This window comes from Oncorhynchus kisutch, linkage group LG30 (assembly GCF_002021735.2).
Source record: "Oncorhynchus kisutch isolate 150728-3 linkage group LG30, Okis_V2, whole genome shotgun sequence".
Classification (NCBI taxonomy): Eukaryota; Metazoa; Chordata; class Actinopteri; order Salmoniformes; family Salmonidae; genus Oncorhynchus; species Oncorhynchus kisutch.
The window spans coordinates 29,354,090-29,377,397 of NC_034203.2; the positions used below are offsets into that span (position 1 = coordinate 29,354,090).

General features: G+C 39.2%; 1 protein-coding gene across 1 annotated transcript in view; it reads right to left on the reverse strand.

Annotated features, from left to right (window-relative positions):
* LOC109874725 (parathyroid hormone/parathyroid hormone-related peptide receptor-like) overlaps window positions 1–19,213 on the reverse strand; it is a 66,010-nt gene extending 46,797 nt beyond the window's left edge. The window contains exon 1 of the mRNA XM_020466744.2: window positions 18,045–19,213. Coding sequence (XP_020322333.2) covers window positions 18,045–18,131 — 87 coding nt within the window. The 5' untranslated portion in view covers window positions 18,132–19,213. The remainder of the gene's footprint in view (window positions 1–18,044) is intronic.
* Window positions 19,214–23,308: the final 4,095 nt, after the last annotated feature.

Here is a 23,308-nt window from a genome sequence, read left to right on the forward strand (position 1 = left end):
TGAGGAGAATTCCTAGTAACCACAGATCTCAGGTGCTGCATTGATCTGAGAAATGGATTCTGTGAAAGCCCATTTGATGTTGTGACGAGAGCTGGGGGTGGGAGGCTATGTCATAATATGTCATGGGTTCTCCTATGTGTTTGAAATGTTATCCCTTGCGCTGCTGGTGGGGGAGGGCGTTGCAGGACTTTATGTCAATGTGGAAGGCAGCAACATGGCTAAGAACACGCAATTGAGGTACCCTGGGAGTTATGGAATGCACACCACATGGAATCTATCGCAGCATTTTCATCCGGTAGCTAGGTAGAGGGAAGAAGAGCCCCACAGGACAAGACATTAGCTTAGTGATTATTAATAACTCATCAAAAATGGTTTATTTCATAGTCTAATACAAAATGTAATATTCTTTTGTTTCATGTTGTAAAACAAAATAACACTGTTCATAGGTATCTTTGGAACAATTTAAGATCAATTAATCCTGGATCATGAACACAGGATATCTTATCTAATATTGGGTGGCAGGTTGCCTAGCGGTTAAGCGAGTCGGATTCGGTTACTGGCCCTATTGGTTCGAATACCAAAGTCGATTAGGTGAAAATTTGGTTGATGTGCCCTTGAGCAAGGCGCTTAACCCTTGCTCCTGGAAGTCACTCCGGATAAGAATGTCTGCTAAATGACTCAAATATTCACACTGAAAGAGTGATAATTCCTACAAGTTAGTTAAACCATTGACACACACATTTACAGCTTCAGAGATAACCAGCCCCACATATACATTTTGTTATTATTTTGAAACACGGCAACTGCCCATGTGACAAAACCACTCTTTTCATTTCTTTACCTATTTATTTCTATACCTCCAATAGGTTGTCTGTACAAAAGACCAGTCCAGTCATATTCACTATATACCTGTTCACATACTCCTGGCTCTTCATACAGGTATTAATAAAGATGGTGGCCCTTCCTAGGCTTTAAATTCATGATGTTCAAACTATGATTTGGGTATTAACTTCTTAAAATGCACCTATGCAGCGTGCTATGATTTTGGGAATGTTAAATATTAGAACAGGGATGATTTAACATAATTGTGTGCAATGCAGTCACTGGTGGTGGAAATACAAGACAATGCGGGAGCACATTGAGTGAGTAGTTTTGTGACATTACTTTCTGGTAGGTAAACACCATCAGCACTATTCTTGCTGTACTGGTTTCAGCAACAACATTTCTCCAAAATGTACTGTATACTGTAATAAAATATATGAATTTAGTCAGTTACCCAAAATATGGTATGGTGCCATGAGTAATCCTGTCAAGAAATGTCAATAAATATACTGTAAAAATGGTCCCTTCAAAACCCCAAATAACAGGTTTACCTTTGCTAGAAAGAGCATTAGAGAGACCCTCCAAAAGTACTACGGCAAAGAGAGAGACATCATTAAAATATCCGTGTTAGTGGTGTAACTTTTTCAGTGGGGTGTAAAAGTGGCATTGAGTTACTCACACTCCTGCATTCTTTAAATGGAAAAGTTGAGAAAAAAAGAGAAGGTCAAGAGAAGTCAAGAAAACAAGCTCTTTCCTGAGTCAAACACAGCCATGGTATAACCTTACCATGCCAAGGAAACTGAAGACTTGACTATTAACAGGTCTGTTATGAGACTGAGTCAGGGGCCTTCTCAAAAGCCCTGCTATGTGTGAGTCAACATAAAAAACAACAATTGTGTGAGAGCTGAGGATACATTTCTTAATAAAGAATTACAAATATTAAAGGAAAATACAACTCATTTGCAAAACGCATCATGCTGTGACACTTTCTGTACTTTGCTAATTATATTTCTTGAAAACTTGATAACTGACTGAAATCAATTCGAGACTGAATCAACAGTGGAGTAATGAAACAAACACCAAGAATTTCCCTTTAAGAAATGGAACGAACAGTAAAAAAAATATATATTTTTATTTTGTTATCTAAGTTGTTTTGTATAACCATGTCTAAGGAGTGTTTAACCCCATAAAAGTCTACTTGTGTGTGAGGAATCTAAAGTTCATCCCAAGAATCACATAAACTCGCGTTTCCAAGAGACCAGGCAATGACGACTGTGGGTGACTTTCTCACACCTATAAGAAATGTCCTCCTCTCCAACCCAAGAATGGGCCTTCAATCTTACAGTAAGATCTTCATAAACACTGTATGCTTCTACTCTGTCAACAACTAACTCTCAATACATACAATCACTTTTAGGCAAGCACCCAATGATGATCGCACAATTTCAGCTATAAATATTTATTAATTATTTATAAACTTTATGTTGACTAATAATTAACATTTACTCTTAAACGGACAATCAGCAGTTACTACATCCATTTTTGGACTAATAAATAATAATATGTGCCCATTGATTCTTGAATAATATAACTTACAAATGTCTGATAAGCTTTGTTCAACTGTCATACCCTATCAGAACCCCAAATATTAGCTGGTTTTACTACAACTTTTGTAAATGAATAAAATATCAACAAAAACAATACAGCCTCAAAACATGGTTAAAACTATAATTTTTATATCATGGTATAGTGTACAGTAATAATATTTGATATGTGTATATACAGTATATCTACTTCACATGTGACTCGTACTAAGACCAAGCAATTAACCTATTAAAATGTTTATCTGACTCCATAAATATAATCAGCAATATGCAGAAACACTATAGTTGAGTTACAGTAATAGGCCATCAAGAAATGTCTGAGAGTGGAATTGTAAATACAAGTCTATTTAATTACTTTGTAAGAATGAATGGATTCACATACAAGGCATGAAGATTAATTTACAAGCATTAAAGGGATAATCCACCCACAGAAATAAAAATCATGAAACTCCTGTCAATTTGGTGAAAGCCTATGTTCTATCTGTGGGTAAAAAAAATCCCCATGATTTAACTTCTGTGAAAATCAGGAAATTGTGTAGGAACTACATAATTCTTGAAACTGGAGAGAGGGGATTACACACTATCACATTTCATAACGCTTTAAAAACAATGACCTGCATTCCAGATTGTCAAATCAGCCAATATGGATGGCCATAAATGTTTAGAAGACATCCATCAGTTTATATCGTCATTACAAAGCATAGACTTCCCTTAGATGTGCTCAATTTAAACAGTGTCCCAAATTATTAACCTCTGTTCCTCCTTCAAGTACCATGTCGCAATTTGCCCTGTCTATAGGAAACAGATCTATTACAGGAGGAGATAGGAGGAATCTCATTGCGCAATGAATGGAGAAACGCCCCACCCAACTGACTGTCGACCAATCGCATTCATGTTGTCATGCTTGCATCATGCAGTTGCTAAGCTAATCATCATACAATCCGATTCAAATGGAGTTCACATGTCCTCAAAACTGTCTCTGTGTGAAAGCAACATAACGCTGCTCTCGGCAGAGACGCCGTTTATAGCCCAGTGGCAGAGAAAAACTGCAAGACTCTTGAATTGATAGCTCAGTTTGTTTAGCGATTTTACAGCTAGCTTGTTCCTTCACATGCTGATATTAACTTTGGGATTATTGTATGTAGCTATGTTTTCTAGCTAGCCGAAATAGAGAACATTGCATTTACGTTTTAGTCATTTAACAGAGGCTCTTACCCAGAACAACTCGCAGTATTGAGAGCATACATTTTCATACAAGTCCCCCGTGGGAATCAAATCCACAACCCTGGTGTTGCAATCGCCATGCTCTACCAACTGAGCAATATGGGACCATTGCATTTGGGGGTTTGTAGTAGACTTGAGCTGCAAGTTCAAAAATGCAAGTTTCTACCAATCTTGTTATCACAACAAAATTCTACATTTGTTCACGAAAAAATATTGTTGTCACATATTATATTATAACAGTGTTTACACCGTTAATAATATGATTTAGTGGTTTGGGGTGGATTACCCCTTTAACAAGCATTACAAGGCATTATTTCAAACAAATACAGTGGGGAGAACAAGTATTTGATAACCTGCTAAATCGGCAGTGTTTCCTACTTACAAAGCATATAGAGGTCTCCAATTTTTATCATAGGTACACTTCAACTGTGAGAGACGGAATCTAAAACAAAAATCCAGAAAATTACATGGTATGATTTTTAAGTAATTAATTTGCATTTTATTGCATGACATAAGTATTTGATCACCTACCAACCAATAAGAATTCCGGCTCTCACAGACTTGTTAGTTTTTCTTTAAGAAGCCCTCCTGTTCTCCACTCATTACCTGTATTAACTGCACCTGTTTGAACTCGTTACCTGTATAAAAGACACCTGTCCACGCACTCAATCAAACAGACTCCAACCTCTTCACAATGGCCAAGACCAGGGAGCCGTGTAAGGACATCAGGGATACAATTGTAGACCTGCACAAGGCTGGGATGGGCTACAGGACAATAGGCAAGCAGCTTGGTGAGAAGGCAACAACTGTTGGCGCAATTATTAGAAAATGGAAGAAGTTCAAAAGGACGGTCAATCACCCTAGGCCTGGGGCTCCATGCAAGATCTCGTGGGGCATCAATGATCATGAGGAAGGTGAGGGATCAGCCCAGAACTACACGGCAGGACCTGGTCAATGACCTGAAGAGAGCTGGGACCACAGTCTCAAAGAAAACCATTAGTAACACACTACGCCGTCATGGATTAAAATCCTGCAGCGCACACAAGGTCCCCCTGCTCAAGCCAGAGCATGTCCAGGCCCGTCTGAAGTTTGACAATGACCATCTGCATGATCCAGAGGAGGAATGGGAGATGGTCATGTGGTCTGATGAGACAAAATAAAATTGCTTTTTGGTCTAAACTCCACTCGCCGTGTTTGGTGGAAGAAGAAGGATGAGTACAACCCCAAGAATACCATCCCAACCGTGAAGCATGGAGGTGGAAACATCATTCTTTAGGGATGCTTTTCTGCAAAGGGGACAGGACGACTGCACCGTATTGAGGGGAGGATGGATGGGGCCATGTATTGCGAGATCTCCAACAACCTCCTTCCCTCAGTAAGAGCATTGAAGATGGGTCGTGGCTGGGTCTTCCAGCATGACAATGACCCGAAACACACAGCCAGGGCAACTAAGGAGTGGCTCCGTAAGAAGCATCTCAAGGTCCTGGAGTGGCCTAGCCAGTCTCCAGACCTGAACCCAATAGAAAATCTTTGGAGGGAGCTGAAAGTCCGTATTGCCCAGCGACAGCCCCGAAACCTGAAGGATCTGAAGAAGGTCTGTATGGAGGAGTGGGCCAAAATCCCTGCTGCAGTGTGTGCAAACCTTGTCAAGAACTACAGGAAACGTATGATGGCTGTAATTGCAAACAAAGGTTTCTGTACCAAATATTAAGTTCTGCTTCTCTGATGTATCAAATACTTATGTCATGCAATAAAATGCTAATGAATTATTTAAAAATCATACAATGTGATTTTCTGGATTTTTGTTTTAGATTCCGTCTCTCACAGTTGAAGTGTACCTATGATAAGAATTACAGACCTCTACATGCTTTATAAGTAGTAAACCCTGCAAAATCGGCAGTGTATCAAATACTTGTTCTTCCCACTGTAGATTAGGGATGCACGATACATCGGTGAACTTATCGGAATCGGTCGATATTCGCTAAAAATGCCAACAGCGGTATCTGCCCGATGTCTAGTTTAACGTCGATGTGCAACACCGATGTCAAAGCTGACGTGCATACCTATATAACGTAGGTACATGATGTAATGACGCCGCGTAAAATGTTGCGCTACACGTGCAACACAGCATTCCTAACCTAGCCTACAATGTCTGCTGTGTGGATCAAGCAGTCAACAAGTCGAGCAGTCATTTCAAAGAGTAAGAACATTTCAGCGAGACAACTCAAAGGTGAAACCCATTAATGCCAAGATAATGGAATTCATTGCCCTTGACAATCAACCGTTCTCTGTCGTGGGTGATGTTGGCTTTCACGACTGGTCGAGCCCCAGTACATACTAACGTTACCAACTGCGCTATTTTTCAGATGTTGCCCTACCGGAGTTACACAGTAATAGAGTCACTGCTATTAGCTTCACGACATACTATGGAATGCCTTTGGGTCTTTGACAATAACATTATTTGACGCGTTAAATAAGCTTTTAATTTGACACGTCAAATAACACAGTTCTATTATAGAATGTTGTGTGTTCTGAATTTGCATGTACAAGCCAAGTGCCACCACTACTATCAGTAGCACTATCAAAGCTGTACAAAAAAGTCTGCAAACAGGCTAACACCGGCCACGAACGATGTGTTAACAATACCACGTTGGTAATAAAGCATGATTTGTTCAACGGCAACTTCTGGGGTAGCTAGCTAGCTTAAGCTTGGTACGTAGCTGGCACCAATACAACCAGCCTGAAAATAATAACCAGTAGAAACTGCAGTCATTTTCACTATTCTTCGCAATGATTTAGTAATCCTTGTGAGTAAGTATTGGCTAGGTAGCCACTTGTTGCTCGCCTATTGAAATTGAACTTCCGTTCATGAAAAGCTAGCCAGCTACTTAACCCTGTTCCCCAAAGCTAATGTTATAAGCAGTCAGCTAGCTTCATCTGGCTAGTGAGGCTCGACCTGACCGTTGTTATGTGTTGTGAAGCTAGCCACAATAAGGATTAGGCACAATAGTGGAATTTGCGGTTTGCATTCAAAATACAAGTACCTATTTGAAAGTAACGCGACGTGCCATTGGAACACAGGAGTGATGGTAGCTGATAATGGGCCTCTGTACGCCTATGTAGATATTCCATAAAAAATCTGCCGTTTCCAGCTACAATAGTCATTTACAACATTAACAATGTCTACACTGTATTTCTGATCAATTCTATGTTATTTTAATGGACAGAAAATGTGCTTTTCTTTCAAAAACAAGGACATTTCTAAGTGACCCCAAACTTTTGAACCGTAGTGTAAATGCCATCAAAATATATTTTTGGTCAGTGTGGTGTGTGTGTGTAACCTTTATTTAACTAGGCAAGTCAGTTAAGAACAAATTCTTATTTACAACGATAGCCTACCCCGGACGACGCTGGGCCAATTGTGCGCTGCCCTATGGGAGTCCCAATCACGGCCGGATGTGATACAGCCTGGATTCAAACTAGAGACTGTAGTGACGCCTCTTGCACTGAGATGCAGTGCCTTAGACCTCTGTGTCCATGTGTATGTTAACTATTTAACTGTACTAGAATGCTTAAAAGGCCATTAAAATTGTAAATATCGTTTATCGGTATCAGGTTTTTTTGGCAAGGAAAATACCGGATATCGGTATCGGCCAAAAATGCCATATCGGTGCATCACTAATATAGATTCTACGGTTAATTTACAGGACGAAGCATGAACAAAGAAATGCCTATTCGGCCAAAGGCCTAGAAGCCTAGTAAATGAGAATTGATCATACAACCTTCCTCCATGAACTGAATACAGGATAAGAGAGAGAACAAAGGCATTTCATTCCATTTATAACATCTGAAGGTGTAACCTTTTAACCAAAAACCAACCACAATTGACCAATCAAAAGATACCAAGTTTACAGAGTAACCTGTAAACGTTTTACAGGATGTTACAGCATCTAGGTGCTTGTGTGGGGATGAGACCAGTGTACATAAGACAGAATTCCTGAGAAGACCATAAAACCTTTTTGCATAATAGAGTAATTGAGAGTTCACCCTGTATAGATACAAGTAACCACAGAGATCATACATCCTTAAAGATAGCATCAGAGTTATCCTCAGTGAACAAGTTTCAGATAGATATCAAACATGGAAACTATAGCATTATTCTGTCACAATAGTCAGTCCTCTGGATACTGTAACAGAGTGATACATTTTGGCCCCTCAGAGGGGGAAGGGCTGACTAGTCGTTGGGCATTGTCCTTTTGTTCCTGAATCATTTTCAATGCAGCTCCAGGTGACAGAAAATACATAAATTAGGGCCGAACATATAATGGATGCATCCACAGCTCTGTTTATGAATTTGAGAGTGGTTACATTTCTCCACCTTTATTGTTTCTATTGCACCATTAAAGACATAATATGTTAGGCTGTGTGGTTGTGAATTAAGTGTTTAGTGTCACATCCATTAAATCAATCAATAAATCTACCGATACAGATTATTGGAGGACCAAAAAAAGCTGATACCGATTAATCGGGCAATTTTTTAAATATATATTTGTAATAATGACAATTACAGCAATACTGAATGAACAATGTACACTTTTATTTTAACTTAATATAATACAAAAATACATTCAACCGTTCCATATTTTATTGAACGGGTGGCAACCATAAGTCTAAATATTGCTGTTACATTGCACAACCTTCAATGTTGTGTCATAATTCTGTAAAAATCTGGCAAGTTAATTACGGTCTTTGTTAGGAAGAAATGGTCTTCAAACAGTTCGCAATGAGCCAGGCGGCCCAAATTGCGGCATATACCCTGACTGCTTGCACTGAAAGCAAGATAAGTGACACAATTTCTCTAGTAATATTGCCTGCTAACATGAATTTCTTTTAACGAAATATGCAAGTTTTAAAAAAATATGCTTGTGTATTAATTTTATGAAAGGCATTGATGTTTATGGTTAGGTACATTGGTGCAACGATTGTGCTTTTTCACGAATGCGCTTTTGTTAAATAGTGATTAACTAGTGATTATGTTAAGATTGATTGTTTTTTATGAGATAAGTTTAATGCTAGCTAACAACTTACCTTGGCTCCTTGCAGCCACCAGGTCCTTTTGATGCTGCACTCACGTAAACAGGTGGTCAGCCTGCCACGCAGTCTTCTTGTGGATTGCAATGTAATCGGCCATAATAGGCGCCCAAAAATGCAGATTACCGATTGTTATGAAAACTTGAAATCGGACCTAATTAATCGGCCATGCCGATTAAATCAATCAATCAGATGTATTTTGTAAAGCCATTTTTACATCAGTAAAATTGTCACAAAATACTATATAGATACAGATTGAAGACTACTTCGTTACCTCCTGTCCTCTTCACTTTGTCAGCACACACACACGTACACACACACACACACGCACACACGCACACACACACACATTTGTGTGCCAGCCAGGGCAGTCTCTAGTACACTTATTATATATTCTTACATTCAGGAAGATGTTTTTTCTATAATTCACAACATAATTATGGGGTGGCAGGTAGCCTAGTGGTTAGAGTGTTAGGCCAGTAACTGAAAGGTTGCTAGATCTGAATCCCCGAGCTGACAAGGTAAAAATCTGTCGTTCTGCCCCTGTTCCTAGGTCGTCATTGTAAATAAGAATTTGTTATTAACTGACTTGCCTAGTTAAATAAAGATAAAAAATAACTCTGTATGATGACAGAGAACTAAAGAAAAGCACAAAGCACTTGCTCTATAGAGAACCCTTTAAAAAAAACTTTCCACGGAGGGATCTACCTGGAACCAAAAATGGCCTCCTCTGTCTCAGTGACATCCATTGTCAATTCAGGGTTATCCAACAGGCTCCCTCAGAAATGCTCAAGTGCCAGCAAGGTTACCAGCTATCAATTTAAAAGTCTGATCGCAATCATCATTACCTTGAAATTAATGCACAAAATGGAAACGCCAATCAAGCAAGAATAATTCTCACCCAGGTTCTAAACTGTCCACGGTGACTGTCTGATGACAATACACAAATGTATACAGAAAAGCCTAGCTATTCTTGTTGTGAATGTGCAGACAGTGATGCTATTATCAGTAGCATCCATAGAAACATGGTGCAACAGATGACTACCTAGTACTGTCCTAACATCGCCATCCTCTGTAGGCCTCTAGAAGAATAGAGAGAGAACAACCAGGAAGTCTTACTATAGCAATTCCAGTAGAAATCAATCTGTGTACCTGTACTGATGCTGGTCAAAGGATGATCAGTGATGCATGATCATTACATGTATTATGCTCTCTCCTCTCTGAGGAAGATATTTTCAAGGCACTTGAGATCTCCATTTGTGTTTTTTTGTCTGGGAGAAATCTTCTGACCCATTAAAATAATTTCCAAAACTACACTTTACATGCACCTTAAAAGCTGGACCTACAGTATACACATAATGATAAAGAGAGAAACAGCTATGAGACAATGATGTCTGTCTGGTGCACATCTGATGATACTGCATTGCCTTCCTACTTCAGTTGAAAGGACAACAAACAATCCAGTACCAGATAATACTGTGGAACACTGTTTGTCCATCATACATCTGCTGTACAGTGAATCCCATTTCAGCACTCAAGCACTCAAGTGTATTGTGTAACTTATTCCGAAAGGGTTAAATGTTGGCAACAACTTTTAACACAGCTTGTATTTTAATATTCACCCAAAGCATCTCGGGATATGACATGCCTAGGGCTCTAAAACAGTAATAACAACATGGTTAGCGATAACATTCCACTCTATCGATCTCAGATATTGCTGATTATTAGACTAAACTGAATAAAAATATCAACGCATCATGCAACAATTTCAAAGATTTTACTGAGTTACAGTTCATATGAGGAAATCAGTCAATTTATCTGTGACATTGTGTTGTGTGACAAAACTGCACATTTTAAAGTGGCCTTTTATTGTCCCAAGCATAAGGGGCACCTGTGTAATAATCATGCTGTTTAATCAGCTTCTTGATATGCCACAACTCTCAGGTGGATGGATTATCTTGGCAAAGGAGTAATGCTCACTAACAGGGATGTAAACACATTTGTGCATAAAATTAGAGAAAAATAGGCTTTTTGTGTGTATGGAAAATGTCTGGGATCTTTTATTTCAGCTCATGAAACATGGGACCAACATTTTACATGTTGCGTTCCTGTTTTTGTTCAGTGTAGAATCGAAAGACACACAAGCTAACATATTGGAAGAATATTCCAAGCAGAGAAAATGGGTCTTTACTTAAGAGCTTAGGGGCTTAATAATACTTACAGTAATGTGGTCCAAACAGCATATTAGCATGTACAAGCCAGTTGCTCATTGTTTTGACTAAATGGACAGTGTGTTAGCAGGTACAAGCCAGGTGCTAATTGTTTTGACTAAACGCAGGTAGTAAGTAGATAATTGTACTTTCGTATCCTATCAGTGTTATCACCATTCAATTACTCTACAATTCAGGGGAGGCTGCTGAGGGGAGGACAACTCATAATAATGGCTGGAACAGAGGGAATGGAATGGCATCAAACACATGGAAACCCTGTGTGTGATGTATTTAATACCATTCCACTAATTCCGCTCCAGCCGTTAGCACGAAACGTTCCTCCCCAATTAAAGTGCCACCAACCTCCTGTGGTACACTTAACTAGGGGGAACAAACCCCTATTGTTAACTCACAGCTGTTCTTTTGCCTTCATGGGAAATAATTGAGTGCCTTATGTGTTATTTTATGAAATATACATGGTATATACACTGTGTTGTAAAAAATAATTACATATCTATTGAAACAGCTAAAACAGTTAACTTGAGACACATTCAAAGTGTTCTCCAACAGACACTAACTGATGTCTCCTCAATTGCAACTGGCAGTGTGATAGGATGAGCATTGACCAGTTCAAATGTCTATGTACAAGTCTACAGTGGGGCAAAAAAGTATTTAGTCAGCCACCAATTGTGCAAGTTCTCACACTTAAAAAGATGAGAGAGGCCTGTAATTTTCATCATAGGTACACTTCAACTATGACAGACAAAATGAGAAAAAAAAATCCTGAAAATCACATTGTAGGATTTTTAATGAATTTATTTACAAATTATGGTGGAAAATAAGTATTTGGTCACCTACAAACAGGCAAGATTTCTGGCTCTCACAGACTTGTAACTTCTTCTTTAAGAGGCTTCCCTGTCCTCCACTCGTTACCTGTATTAATGGCACCTGTTGAACTTGTTATCAGTATAAAAGACACCTGTCCACAACCTCAAACAGTCACACTCCAAACTCCGCTATGGCCAAGCACAAAGAGCTGTCAAAGGACACCAGAAACAAAATTGTAGACCTGCATCAGGCTTGGACGACTGAATCTGCAATAGGTAAGCAGCTTGGTTTGAAGAAATCAACTGTGGGAACAATTATTAGGAAATGGAAGACATACAAGACCACTGATAATCTCCCTCGATCTGGGGCCCCATGCAAGATCTCACCCCGTGGGGTCAAAATGATCACAAAAATCCCAGAACCACACGGGGGGACCTAGTGAATGACCTGCAGAGATCTGGGACCAAAGTAACAAAGCCTACCATCAGTAACACACTATGCCGCCAGGGACTCAAATCCTGCAGTGCCAGACGTGTCCCCCCACTAAAGCCAGTACATGTCCAGGCCCGTCTGAAGTTTGCTAGAGAGCATTTGGAGAGCATTTGGATGATCCAGAAGAAGATTGGGAGAATGTCATATGGTCAGATGAAACCAAAATATAACTTTTTGGTAAAAACTCATCCAAAGAACACCATACTTACTGTAAAGCACGGGGGTGGAAACATCATGCTTTGGGGCTGTTTTTCTGCAAAGGGACGACTGACCCGTGTAAAGGAAAGAATGAATGGGGCCATGTATCGTGAGATTTTGAGTGAAAACCTTCCATCAGCAAGGGCATTGAAGATGAAACGTGGCTGGGTCTTTCAGCATGACAATGATCCCAAACACACCGCCTGGGCAACGAAGGAGTGGCTTTGTAAGAAGCATTTCAAGGTCCTGGAGTGGCCTAGCCAGTCTCCAGATCTCAACCCCATAGAAAATCTTTGGAAAGAGTTGAAAGTCTGTGTTGCCCAGCAACAGCCCCAAAACATCACTGCTCTAGAGGAGATCTGCATGGAGGAATGGGCCAAAATACCAGCAACAGTGTGTGAAAACCTTGTGAAGACTTACAGAAAACGTTTGACCTCTGTCATTGCCAACAAAGGGTATATAACAAAGTATTGAGATAAACTTTTGTTATTGACCAAATACTTATTTTCCACCATAATTTGCAAATAAATTCATAAAAAAATCCTACAATGTGATTTTCTGGATTTTTTCTCTCATTTTGTCTGTCATAGTTGAAGTGTACCTATGATGAAAATTACAGGCCTCTCTCATCTTTTTAAGTGGGAGAACATGCACAATCGGTGGCTGACTAAATACTTTTTTGCAAGACTGTATGTAAACATGTTTACCAGGGCTGGGAATTGCCATCACGATGCGATATTATCACAAATACTTAGGTGCCAATATGATCTGTATTGCGATTCTCACGATTCTTTATGTATTACGATTCGATACTGTGATTTTATTGCAATTCAATGTTCCAAACATATTGCTCACGATATGTCTGCTGCAGAGCGACAAGAGAGACCTATGAGAAAACAAGTTTTGATCAGTCATGGAAATAAAAGTGCTGAAAATAATTGGCTCCCTGTTTAAAAAGAGGTAGAGCCAACTAGCCCCAAATTAATATTGCGATATTGTCAAAATGATAATATACGATATATCGTCAAAGATAATATCCCGACATGTAACAGTGTTTTTTTCCCTGTCACTAGTGCTTACAATGAAGTTGCTTCTTGGATAAACATCTTGACTGAATCACATATCCTACATGGCTACCTTCTGTTTCACAGATACTTTATGTGTTTAACTCTCACTCTGGGAGGAAGACATGACACTTGCAAGTCATCAGACAGCCAAAACACAGTCATGAGGTAGGAATTAGATGGCGATGCACACCGACCGCGGTTACTGAAAGAAGCATTTCCTGTTAATAAATTCAATAACCCAGTGAGTCTGAGTCACTCAGTCTGATAACAGACAATCCTACCAGGCAGGCAGCAGTGTGTTGGCCATGTCTGTGAGTTGGCACTAAACTATGAGTGTCAAGGTTAATAAAAAGCAGAGAATGACAATGTAGGATCTTAATTTGATAACATTTTTGTTGAGAATGTTAACACATGGTTTTATTAACATTACTGCACTTTTCTTGAAGCCCATTTTCATCCAGCTAATACCCTAAACACCGATCAAGCAATATTATGGATTAAACGCTCAAATCCTCTTGCTGCAGTATACTTTTGCTACGACAATACTAATCAAATATGACCTACCACCTGGATTCGGTCCTATGTCATTTGAAATTGTGTTTTTAACATTGGAAAAAGTAGAGACTCAGAGCTAGAAAAACGAAATATATTTGCACAATAGTTGAGGAACAATGGGAAAATAATTATGCTTTGAAAGTTGATAAACTTGTAACCCCACTTTTGAGAAAATTGCCCTTGAATGTTTTGGTACACCTACTGGAGAGTTATTCTTTGTCTACACCCATTCAGCATCGTTCACACCCTCTTAAGCCTTAGCCCCACCCATCTCTTTAAGCATTCACATGTGAGGCCATGTGCTAATCAGAGTGAATAGTGTAGTAAAAATCAAAGATTTCAAGACTAAAAGTGGTAAAAGTAGTAGCCTACAGTAAGGAAAAACTCCATGTAAAAATACAATGTATCTAGTCCTTGGCCTATATCCTAATCTGACTTTGGTACAGGTCATGTTGTTCTTTACATTATCGTCTCTGGTAAACACACACACTATATCAAATAAAATCTAAATGTATTTGTCACATGCACAGGATATTTTATAACTATTAGATGAAGCTTACCTGACACATTTTTCTAAATTAATGGGTCATGTGAAAGAAATGCTATAACCACCCTCCCAGCCACATCTAGCTAGGTGGATGGGTCACTATTGTCTAGACATGTACTGTACACACGTTCATGAAATACAATAGATGGTCGTAATCACCACCAGCCACACCTGGCTAAATTGATGGGTCATGTAATCATCTGGCAAAGTATTTTGTTTAGATATGTAGCTAGCTGGCTAAAAAATGAGGCGGCATAGTCCCAACTCATACTACTACCAATATAAACATTGTCATAGCTGTAGTATGAATCTGCAGGTAGCTAAAGCTAACCAACTAGGTTCAATGTTAGCAGGCTTACATTAGGCTCTAACTAGCAATCCAAATGGAGTTCTGATTAGAATAATATTACGACACAGATCATACACATGCTAGCTAACATTACACTTTAACTTCTGACACAATTAGAAACGTATAAAATCTGAAAATGTAGCTAGACTCTTACCCGTATACATGGATGAATGCTTCACAGCAGACTGGAACCATTTAACTCCGTTTTGTTTGTAGCTACGTCTTGTTTGGGCAGCGTTAAGTCAAGTCACTCTGGTTCACACTGACCGTGGCGTGTGCAGAAAGTAGCCCATCAGGGCATCAATGTTGATGAGAAAAGACGCAAAACTATTATGGTTCTCGATGGATAACATTAAATCTTTCAAAAAACACCATGTTAGAAAGGACTATCAACATATACTGAGTAGCTCACGTTATAGACAGAAGCATGCTACATAGAAGACCAATCCAAACTCATCTCTTGGCATGTCCAGCCCATCCATTACCTCAGCTAATCATGGCTAGTGGTAAGGTTCCTGTCTTTTTCCGTGGCTAAACCAACTAGGCTCCTAACTTAACAATTCTATTCGTATTTACAGATGGAATACAAGTTCGTTATTAAGGCACATGAAAGTTCACAAGTTCCAGAAGGCATTTCTACCAAAAAACGCATTTTGATCAACAACAAAAATATATATATTGAAATGTCTCTCCTGTGAAGTAATGATGTGCGACATACGCCTAGCTTCCTGAAACTGAAATTAAGATCCTTCCTCTGTACAGCAAGCACCATCAGTTTATATCAACGTACATTTTCTTTTTTAAGTATTTCAAATGAAGTATAGCTTAATGGAAGGATACATACAGTACTAACTGACATAGGACTTAGACTTTCTTAATATAGTTATAGATGTTAGATGTTAGTGCTTCATTACTCAGCCTACGTAAACTGGGGGATATCTACAGGTAACTGCCAAAATAAAGGAAACACCAACATAAAGCGTCTTAATCAGGTGGTGGGCCACCACAAGCCAGAACAGCTTCAATGATCTTGACATAGATTTTACAAGTGTCTGGAACTCTATTGGAGGGATGTGACACCATTCTTCCAAGAGAAATTCCATAATTTGGTATTTTGTTCAGGTTGGTGGAAAATGCTGCCTCAGGTGCCGCTCCAGAATCTCCCATAAGAGTTCAATTGGGCTGAGATCTGGTAACTGAGACGGCCATGGCATATGATTTACATCGTTTTCATGCTCATCAAACCATTCAGTGACCACTCATGCACTGCGGATGGGGGCATTGTCATCCTATGGTAGCCAAAATAATGGCCTGCACAGCTTTTTTTTATATGACCCTAAGCATGATTGCTTAATTAACTGAAGAACCACACCTGTGTGGAAGCACCTGCTTTCAATATACTGTGTATCCCTCACTTTCTCAAGTCTTTCCATCATTTTGGCAGTTACCTGGATATCATCATTGGACATATACTATAAAAAAAACACAACTCTTAAATATAACTTTTTTGAGAAAAACAACACAACAAAACATCAAAACTGAAAGGGTAAACAAAATTTACAGACACAGCCTTTAACGACCAAATGTTGAATCAGCTATAAATGCAGTTAGCTATGTTAGAATTGTTTCCCCCTGCCATCTAAACCAATGATGCCAGCAGTGCTGCGGCACAGTGATGTACCACATCACCAGGGAAAGGCACTGTACCTCACAGCCCCAGCAAACTGCCTGTTGAACGCTCAACACACTCAGCCAAAAAACACAGAACAACCACGACCAGCAGTGCTACTTGCAGTTGCCTGTACTGCTGTCGGTAAAGCCACTGTGTAGTCTACAGAGTAGAGCTACTGTTATACTGACTTTAGAAAATAGCATCATCAACCTTGTGGCTTTACTAATAAGTTAACATCACCTATCAACATGAGAATACCTATATGAGCATGATATTACACAGACATAAAATGTTAATGAGGATTTGCCCCCATGCGGTGCATGTACACTAGCATTCTCCTTTGGAAAACACCACACTGAAATGACATGTGAATGCATGTTTTCATTAATATAATACCCATGCCGGATACAAAGAATGGTAAAAACCTACATTTGTATTTAGACTCTCTCTGTCTCCCCTGATGATGTACATGCAGTTACTGTATCCAACATAGTTGAACAGAGATGTCAACATTACTATTGATTAGGCTTGGAAAAGTGATTTAACACATGCACTCTATCTCTCAGTGTGATGGGGCTTCAGTAGGATTCATGTATAATTGAAATGACACACATTATAGTCTACTGTAGTAAAACAATTTCCCATATAATTAAGTAAATGCCTACATTTTATGAGGTTCTTTAATAGCATTAATTCATGGAAATTTCACTGCATAGCATTATGTACCTGAGTGAATGCAATACACTGAGTGGGTGGGTACACTCTTAGAAAAAAAGGTGGTATCTAGAACCTAAAAGGATTCTTCGGCTGTCCCCATAGGAGAACCCTTTTTGGTTCTAGGTAGAACCCTTTTGGTTCCAGGTAGAACCATTCCCTAGAGGGTTCTACATGAAACCCAAAATAGTTCTACTTTGAATCAAAAATGGTTCTACCTGGAACCAAAAAGGGTTCTACAATGGGGACAGCCGAAGAACCCTTTTGGAACCCTTTTGGAACCCTTTTTTCTAAAAGTATATGTATCCACAGTATGCTCTGAGCAGGGCAGTGGAATAGGTCAGAATATAATTTTGTAGGTACAATGTCTATCAAAACATCCTTGCTCTACAAGTGCTATGGGAAGAGATGTTAAGGAATGTGTCTGTTTAATTTGTTCCATTATGAAGAAACATTTTTCGAGACAGTTTATTCATATCGTGGATCATCTGTCAACATAATTCCAGCTTCAATAGGCTGGTATGTTCAATGAAGGTCACAATTATAAAAAAATATATAGCCTAGCTTCAACCTATTACAACTGAATAGGCTGTAAGGTGAACTGCCTACACATGTGGTAAAATACAAGAATGACATGCAGAACATGTTCTATAATGAAATTAATAACTTACCAGACAGACGTGACTGACGACCAAGCTGAAGAAAAGAAAGCCCACACTGTGGAACACTAGAGGGGGGCCCATCCCTGAGACAACCATGCCGAACCTCCAATAGTCGTTTCAGAAAGCAAGGTTGAGTTGATGCTTCAGTTAAAATGACTTAATTTACTTTAAACTGTCTTCAAAAGAGCAAGTCATCTTTCACTATCTGTCCTCTCATTATGGTCTTGATAGTGGCTTGTAAAATCATAACTATAATCTCTTCGCTTTCCCTCCCTCTTTTTAAATCTGTAATACGTTTAAACTGAGCCCACTCACTTTATTTATCTGCATGTCTGTTTTTTGTGTGTTTTTTTTACTTCTTCTGAAATTACATCCACATGTCAGAACTATTTATGTCGCTCTCGTTCTGCGGTGGGAAGTTCAAATGATTCTTTGTGGAGAAGAAACCAGCGCTGTATTTTTAGGTCTTTTAAATTTCCCTTCAGACTAACTTAAACACTTCAGTATGGAGCTGTGCGCCTTTATGCCATATCCCAAATTTCCTTCCCAAGAACCCCGTCCAAATGTTACTTGTTAAGTGGACAAAATCGTATGAAAATGTCACTTATTATATGACCTAAGATAATTTACATATAGTGCACAAACGCATGGTTCATCATGTCATCTGTCACAGTGAAGAACTATGGACAATTGAATTACATAATCTTTTCTCGGGAAGCCGTGTTAAAATGAAAAGTGCATCTCAAGGCAAAGCGTCATGTTAGTCATAGAATTATCAACTTTTTCTAATAAGATTCGTGCTATGACGAAACATTTTATCGTGTAGGCTGTCCCACCAGACATTAATTTCTAAACTGAATAGATGATGGACCATGCATACGAATGACCAACTATTCTAGACATTGTATCGAACTATAAAAAGTGTAACTTCATACTTATATTCATTCTATGTGGATGTATCAAATCTACAAACGTAACCATGCTCTGTTTACGCATGGTGGTGTAGACAGTCCAAGGAAATCGCAAACCAGGCTATAAAGATCACACTTACGCTATTTGTGACAAACCAAACTCTGATGCATTTCAGCTTTTTCAGAACCACCTAAATCTAAAAAGGCAGCCTCCTTTCGAAATAAATCACAAAGTTAAAGAGTTAACCCTAATATTCAACGCGGCGCCAGATGTGAACGGCAGTTGCTCGACACCAGTTGTGAGAGTATGAAGGCGGATGAAAGAGGCAGGTATTAGAGAAGCGCGTGAAAGGTTCTCATTGGTCCGCGCTCTCTTGCGTTAGATTAAACCACGTCTCTAAAATGACATACAGTATTTTCTCACCCCTTTCCACACAATCTCCACATTCAACATATTTCTGAGTGTTGCCAGTTTATTACAGCAAACTACGCTAACATTTAGCATATTTTATTGTATTTGCTATCAACAGATCATGTATGGGAGGAGATGTAAAATGTTCCAGGCAAATTTTGTCTACACGGTTATTTGTCCACTAGTAGCCTAGCCATACTCGGCATATTCTCTAACATGATATGTCCACTTTGTCAATTGTTATCGACATACATATTGTTATTGTTACTGTATTAGTACATACATTTCCAAATGTAAGTGACCCTTCATAAATTTACAATCTTTCAAATGGCCAACTATTGTATCTTCAGTGTATCTGCAGTGTTGAGCTACCAATTACTTCATAATGGAAGAAGTTTTAAGCTACACTAAAGCTGAAGGGTAGGTAGCATACATTTAACCACATGTAACATCTTGATTTGCAATAGTATACACATCAAAAATCCCAATGCGAAGTTACACCTCAGTTTTTTTTTGTTATTACATAAAACCTTTCAGAATTCTCAGGCAGCTACACAAAAACAAGATCCCACAAACAACAGGTGGCAAAAGGCTGCCTAAATATGATCCCCAATCAGAGACAACGATAGACAGCTGCCTCTGATTGGGAACCATACCAGGCCAACATAGAAATGCAAAAACTAGATTACCCACCATAGGCACAACCCTGACCTAACCAAAATAGAGAATAAAAAGGATCTCTAAGGTCAGGGCGTGACAATGGAGGAACTGACAAGCCAGCCTATTCCCTATAAAGTACATTTCAACCAAAATAACTTCCTATGTATAACTTCAAATTAAGCCAAATTGTTTGCACTCATGACTACTAGTTTCAATTTCATTTTCAGCCAAATTACAAGCAAATACAGTACTTTCTACATTTACTGTTACAAATCAACATGCAAGATTGCTAACCAATTAGCATTCTAATGTTAGCCATACCAGCCTGCTAACGTTATGTGAGCACTACATGAGTCAGCCAGTTGCTATCAACACCTAGTTTACAGCTACATTAAAGTAAACCAAAGTTTTGGAAATTAATAATGGTTAATTAATTAATAATTAATAATTAATAATGGTCACCGGTCATTGGAGAGTCAGGGAAATCCCAAATAGATAGATTCCATTTCCTGTGATCGGTGGATTGTAGCTCACCACCGTCAACACTTGGTCTGGAATGTAAATACATGCTAGTATGGTTAGTGGCTTACGTTAGCCAGCTTGAGCTAGCTACCGAGCTAGCATACGAACACGTTAGCACAGAGGAAATCCTCCATATGATGTTCAGAAATTGTGTATTGTGAATAGTGTAGAAGATTTCTGGAAATTAGTTCATAAAAATGTAATAGCCAAAAACATAACTGTGTTTTTACTTATAGGAAACCAAATCATGACTTAAACTAAGTTACTATGTCTTTGACCACAATGTGTTGTTACATTGGTGAGTAAAAACTCATGAATCCTATCGTTTAAGAAACTACTTCTCATATATAAATCTGAAATTTAATACACTAGAAATTGCAAGAACATACAGTGCCTTTGGAAAGTATTCAGACCCCTTGACTTTTTCCTAATTTTGTTATCTTAATCCATTCTAAAATTGATTAAGTAAATACAAATCCTCAGCAATCTACACACAATACCCCGCAATGACAAAGCAAAAACAGCTTTTTAATTTTTTTTCTACATTTCTTACAAATTAAAAACCTAAATAAGTATTCAGACCCTTTGCTATGAGACTCAAATTTGAGCTTAGGTGCATCCTGTTTCCATTGATCATCTTTGCGATGTTTCTACAACTTGATTGGAGTCCACCTGTGGTCAATTCAATTGATTGGACATGATTTGGAAAGGCACACATCTGTATATATAAGGTACCACAGTTGACAGTGTATGTCAGAGCAAAAACCAAGCCATGAGGTTGAAAAAATTGTCCGTAGAGCTCTGAGACAGGATTGGTCGAGGCCCAGATCTGTGGATGGGTAAAAAAAAATATGCAGCATTGAAGGTCCCCAAGAACACAGTGGCCTCCATCATTCTAAAATGGAGGTGACCAAGAACCCAATGGTCACTCTGACAGAGCTCTAGAGTTCCACCGTGGAGATGGAAGAACCTTCCAGAAGGACAACCATCTCTGCAGCACTCCACCAATCAGTCCTTTATGGTAGAGTGGCCAGACGGAAGCACATGACAGCCCGCTTGGAATTGGCACCTAAATACTCTTAGACCATGAGAAACAAGATTATCTGTTCTGATGAAACCAAGATTGAACTCTTTGGCCTGAATGCCAAGTGTCACGTCTGGAGGAAACCTGGCACCATCCCTTCTGTGAAGCATGGTGGTGGCAGCATCATGCTTTGGGGGTGTTTTTCAGCAGCAGGGACTGGGAGACTAGTCCGGATTGAGGCAAAGATTAACGGAGCAAAGTACAGAGAGATCCTTGATGAAAACTTGCTCCAGAGTGCTCAGGACCTCAGACTGCAGCGAAGGTTCTCCTTCCAACAGGACAACGACCCTAAGCATACAGCCAAGAAAACACAGTAGTGGTCTTTGAACGTCCTCTCTGAATGTCCTTGAGTGTCCCAGTCAGAGCCCGGATTTGAACCCAACCAAACTGAAAATAGCTGTGCAGCAACGCTCCCTATCCAACCTGACAGAGCTTGAGAGGAACAGCAGAGAAGAATGGGAGAAACTCCCCAAATACATGTGTGCCAAGCTTGTAGCGTCATACCCAAGAAGACTCAAGGCTGAAATTGCTGCCAAAGGTGATTCAACAAAGCACTGAGTAAAGGGTCTGAATACTTACGTAAATGTAAAAAAAATATATATTTTTTTTATAAATTAGCAAAAAAATCTAAAATCCTGTTTTTGCTTTGTCATTATGGGGTATTGTGTGGAGATTGATGAGGGAAAAAAACGATTTAATACATTTTAGAATAAGGCTGTAACCTAATAAAATGTTGAAAAAGTCAAGGATTCTGACTACATTCCGAAGGCACTGTATATGGATATTCTAGGTATTCTAAACTTAGTGTACCAAACATTAGGAAAACTTTCCTAATATTGAGCCTCAATTCGTTGGGGCATGGAATCTATAAGGTGTCGAAAGTGTTCCACAGGGATGCTGGCCCATATTGACCAATGTTCAGACAGCAGCATAACACCCTGCATCCCACTCCCGGCTTTCCTCTGGAGCTAAACAGAGTTGGTCCTGGTCGGTCCCTGGATGGGAGACCAGATGTTGCTAGAAGTGGTGCTGGAGGGCCAGTTGGAGGAACTCTTTCCTCTGGTCTAAAAAAATATCCCAATGCCCCAGGGCAGTGATTGGGGACATTGCCCAGTGTACAGTGTTGTCTTTAGGATGGGACATTAAACAGTTGACTCTCTGTGGTAACTAAATATCCCATGGCACTTATTGTAAGAGTAGGGTTGTTAACCCAGATGTCCTGGCAAAATTACCAATTTGGCCCTCATACCATTATGGCCACCTAATCATCCCCAGCATCCAATTGCTTCATTAATCCTCATGTAACTATTCCCCGGGTCATTGCTGTAAATGAGAATATGTTTTCAGTCAACTTACCTGGTAAAATAAAGGTCAAATCAATAAAAAAGGACTCTAACGCTTCCCACAGTTGTGTCAAGTTGGCTGGATGTCCTTTGGGTAGTGGATCATTCTTGATACATGAGGGAAACTGTTGAGCGTAAAAACCACAGCAGCGTTGCAGTTCTTGACACAAACCGGTGCGCCTGGCACCTACTACCATACCCCGTTCAAAGCCACTTAAATATTTTGTCTTGCCCATTCACCCTCTGAATGGCACACATACACAATCCATGTCTCAATTGTCTCAAGGCTTACAAATCCTTCTTCTCCCCTTCATCTACACTGATTGAAGTGGATTTAACAA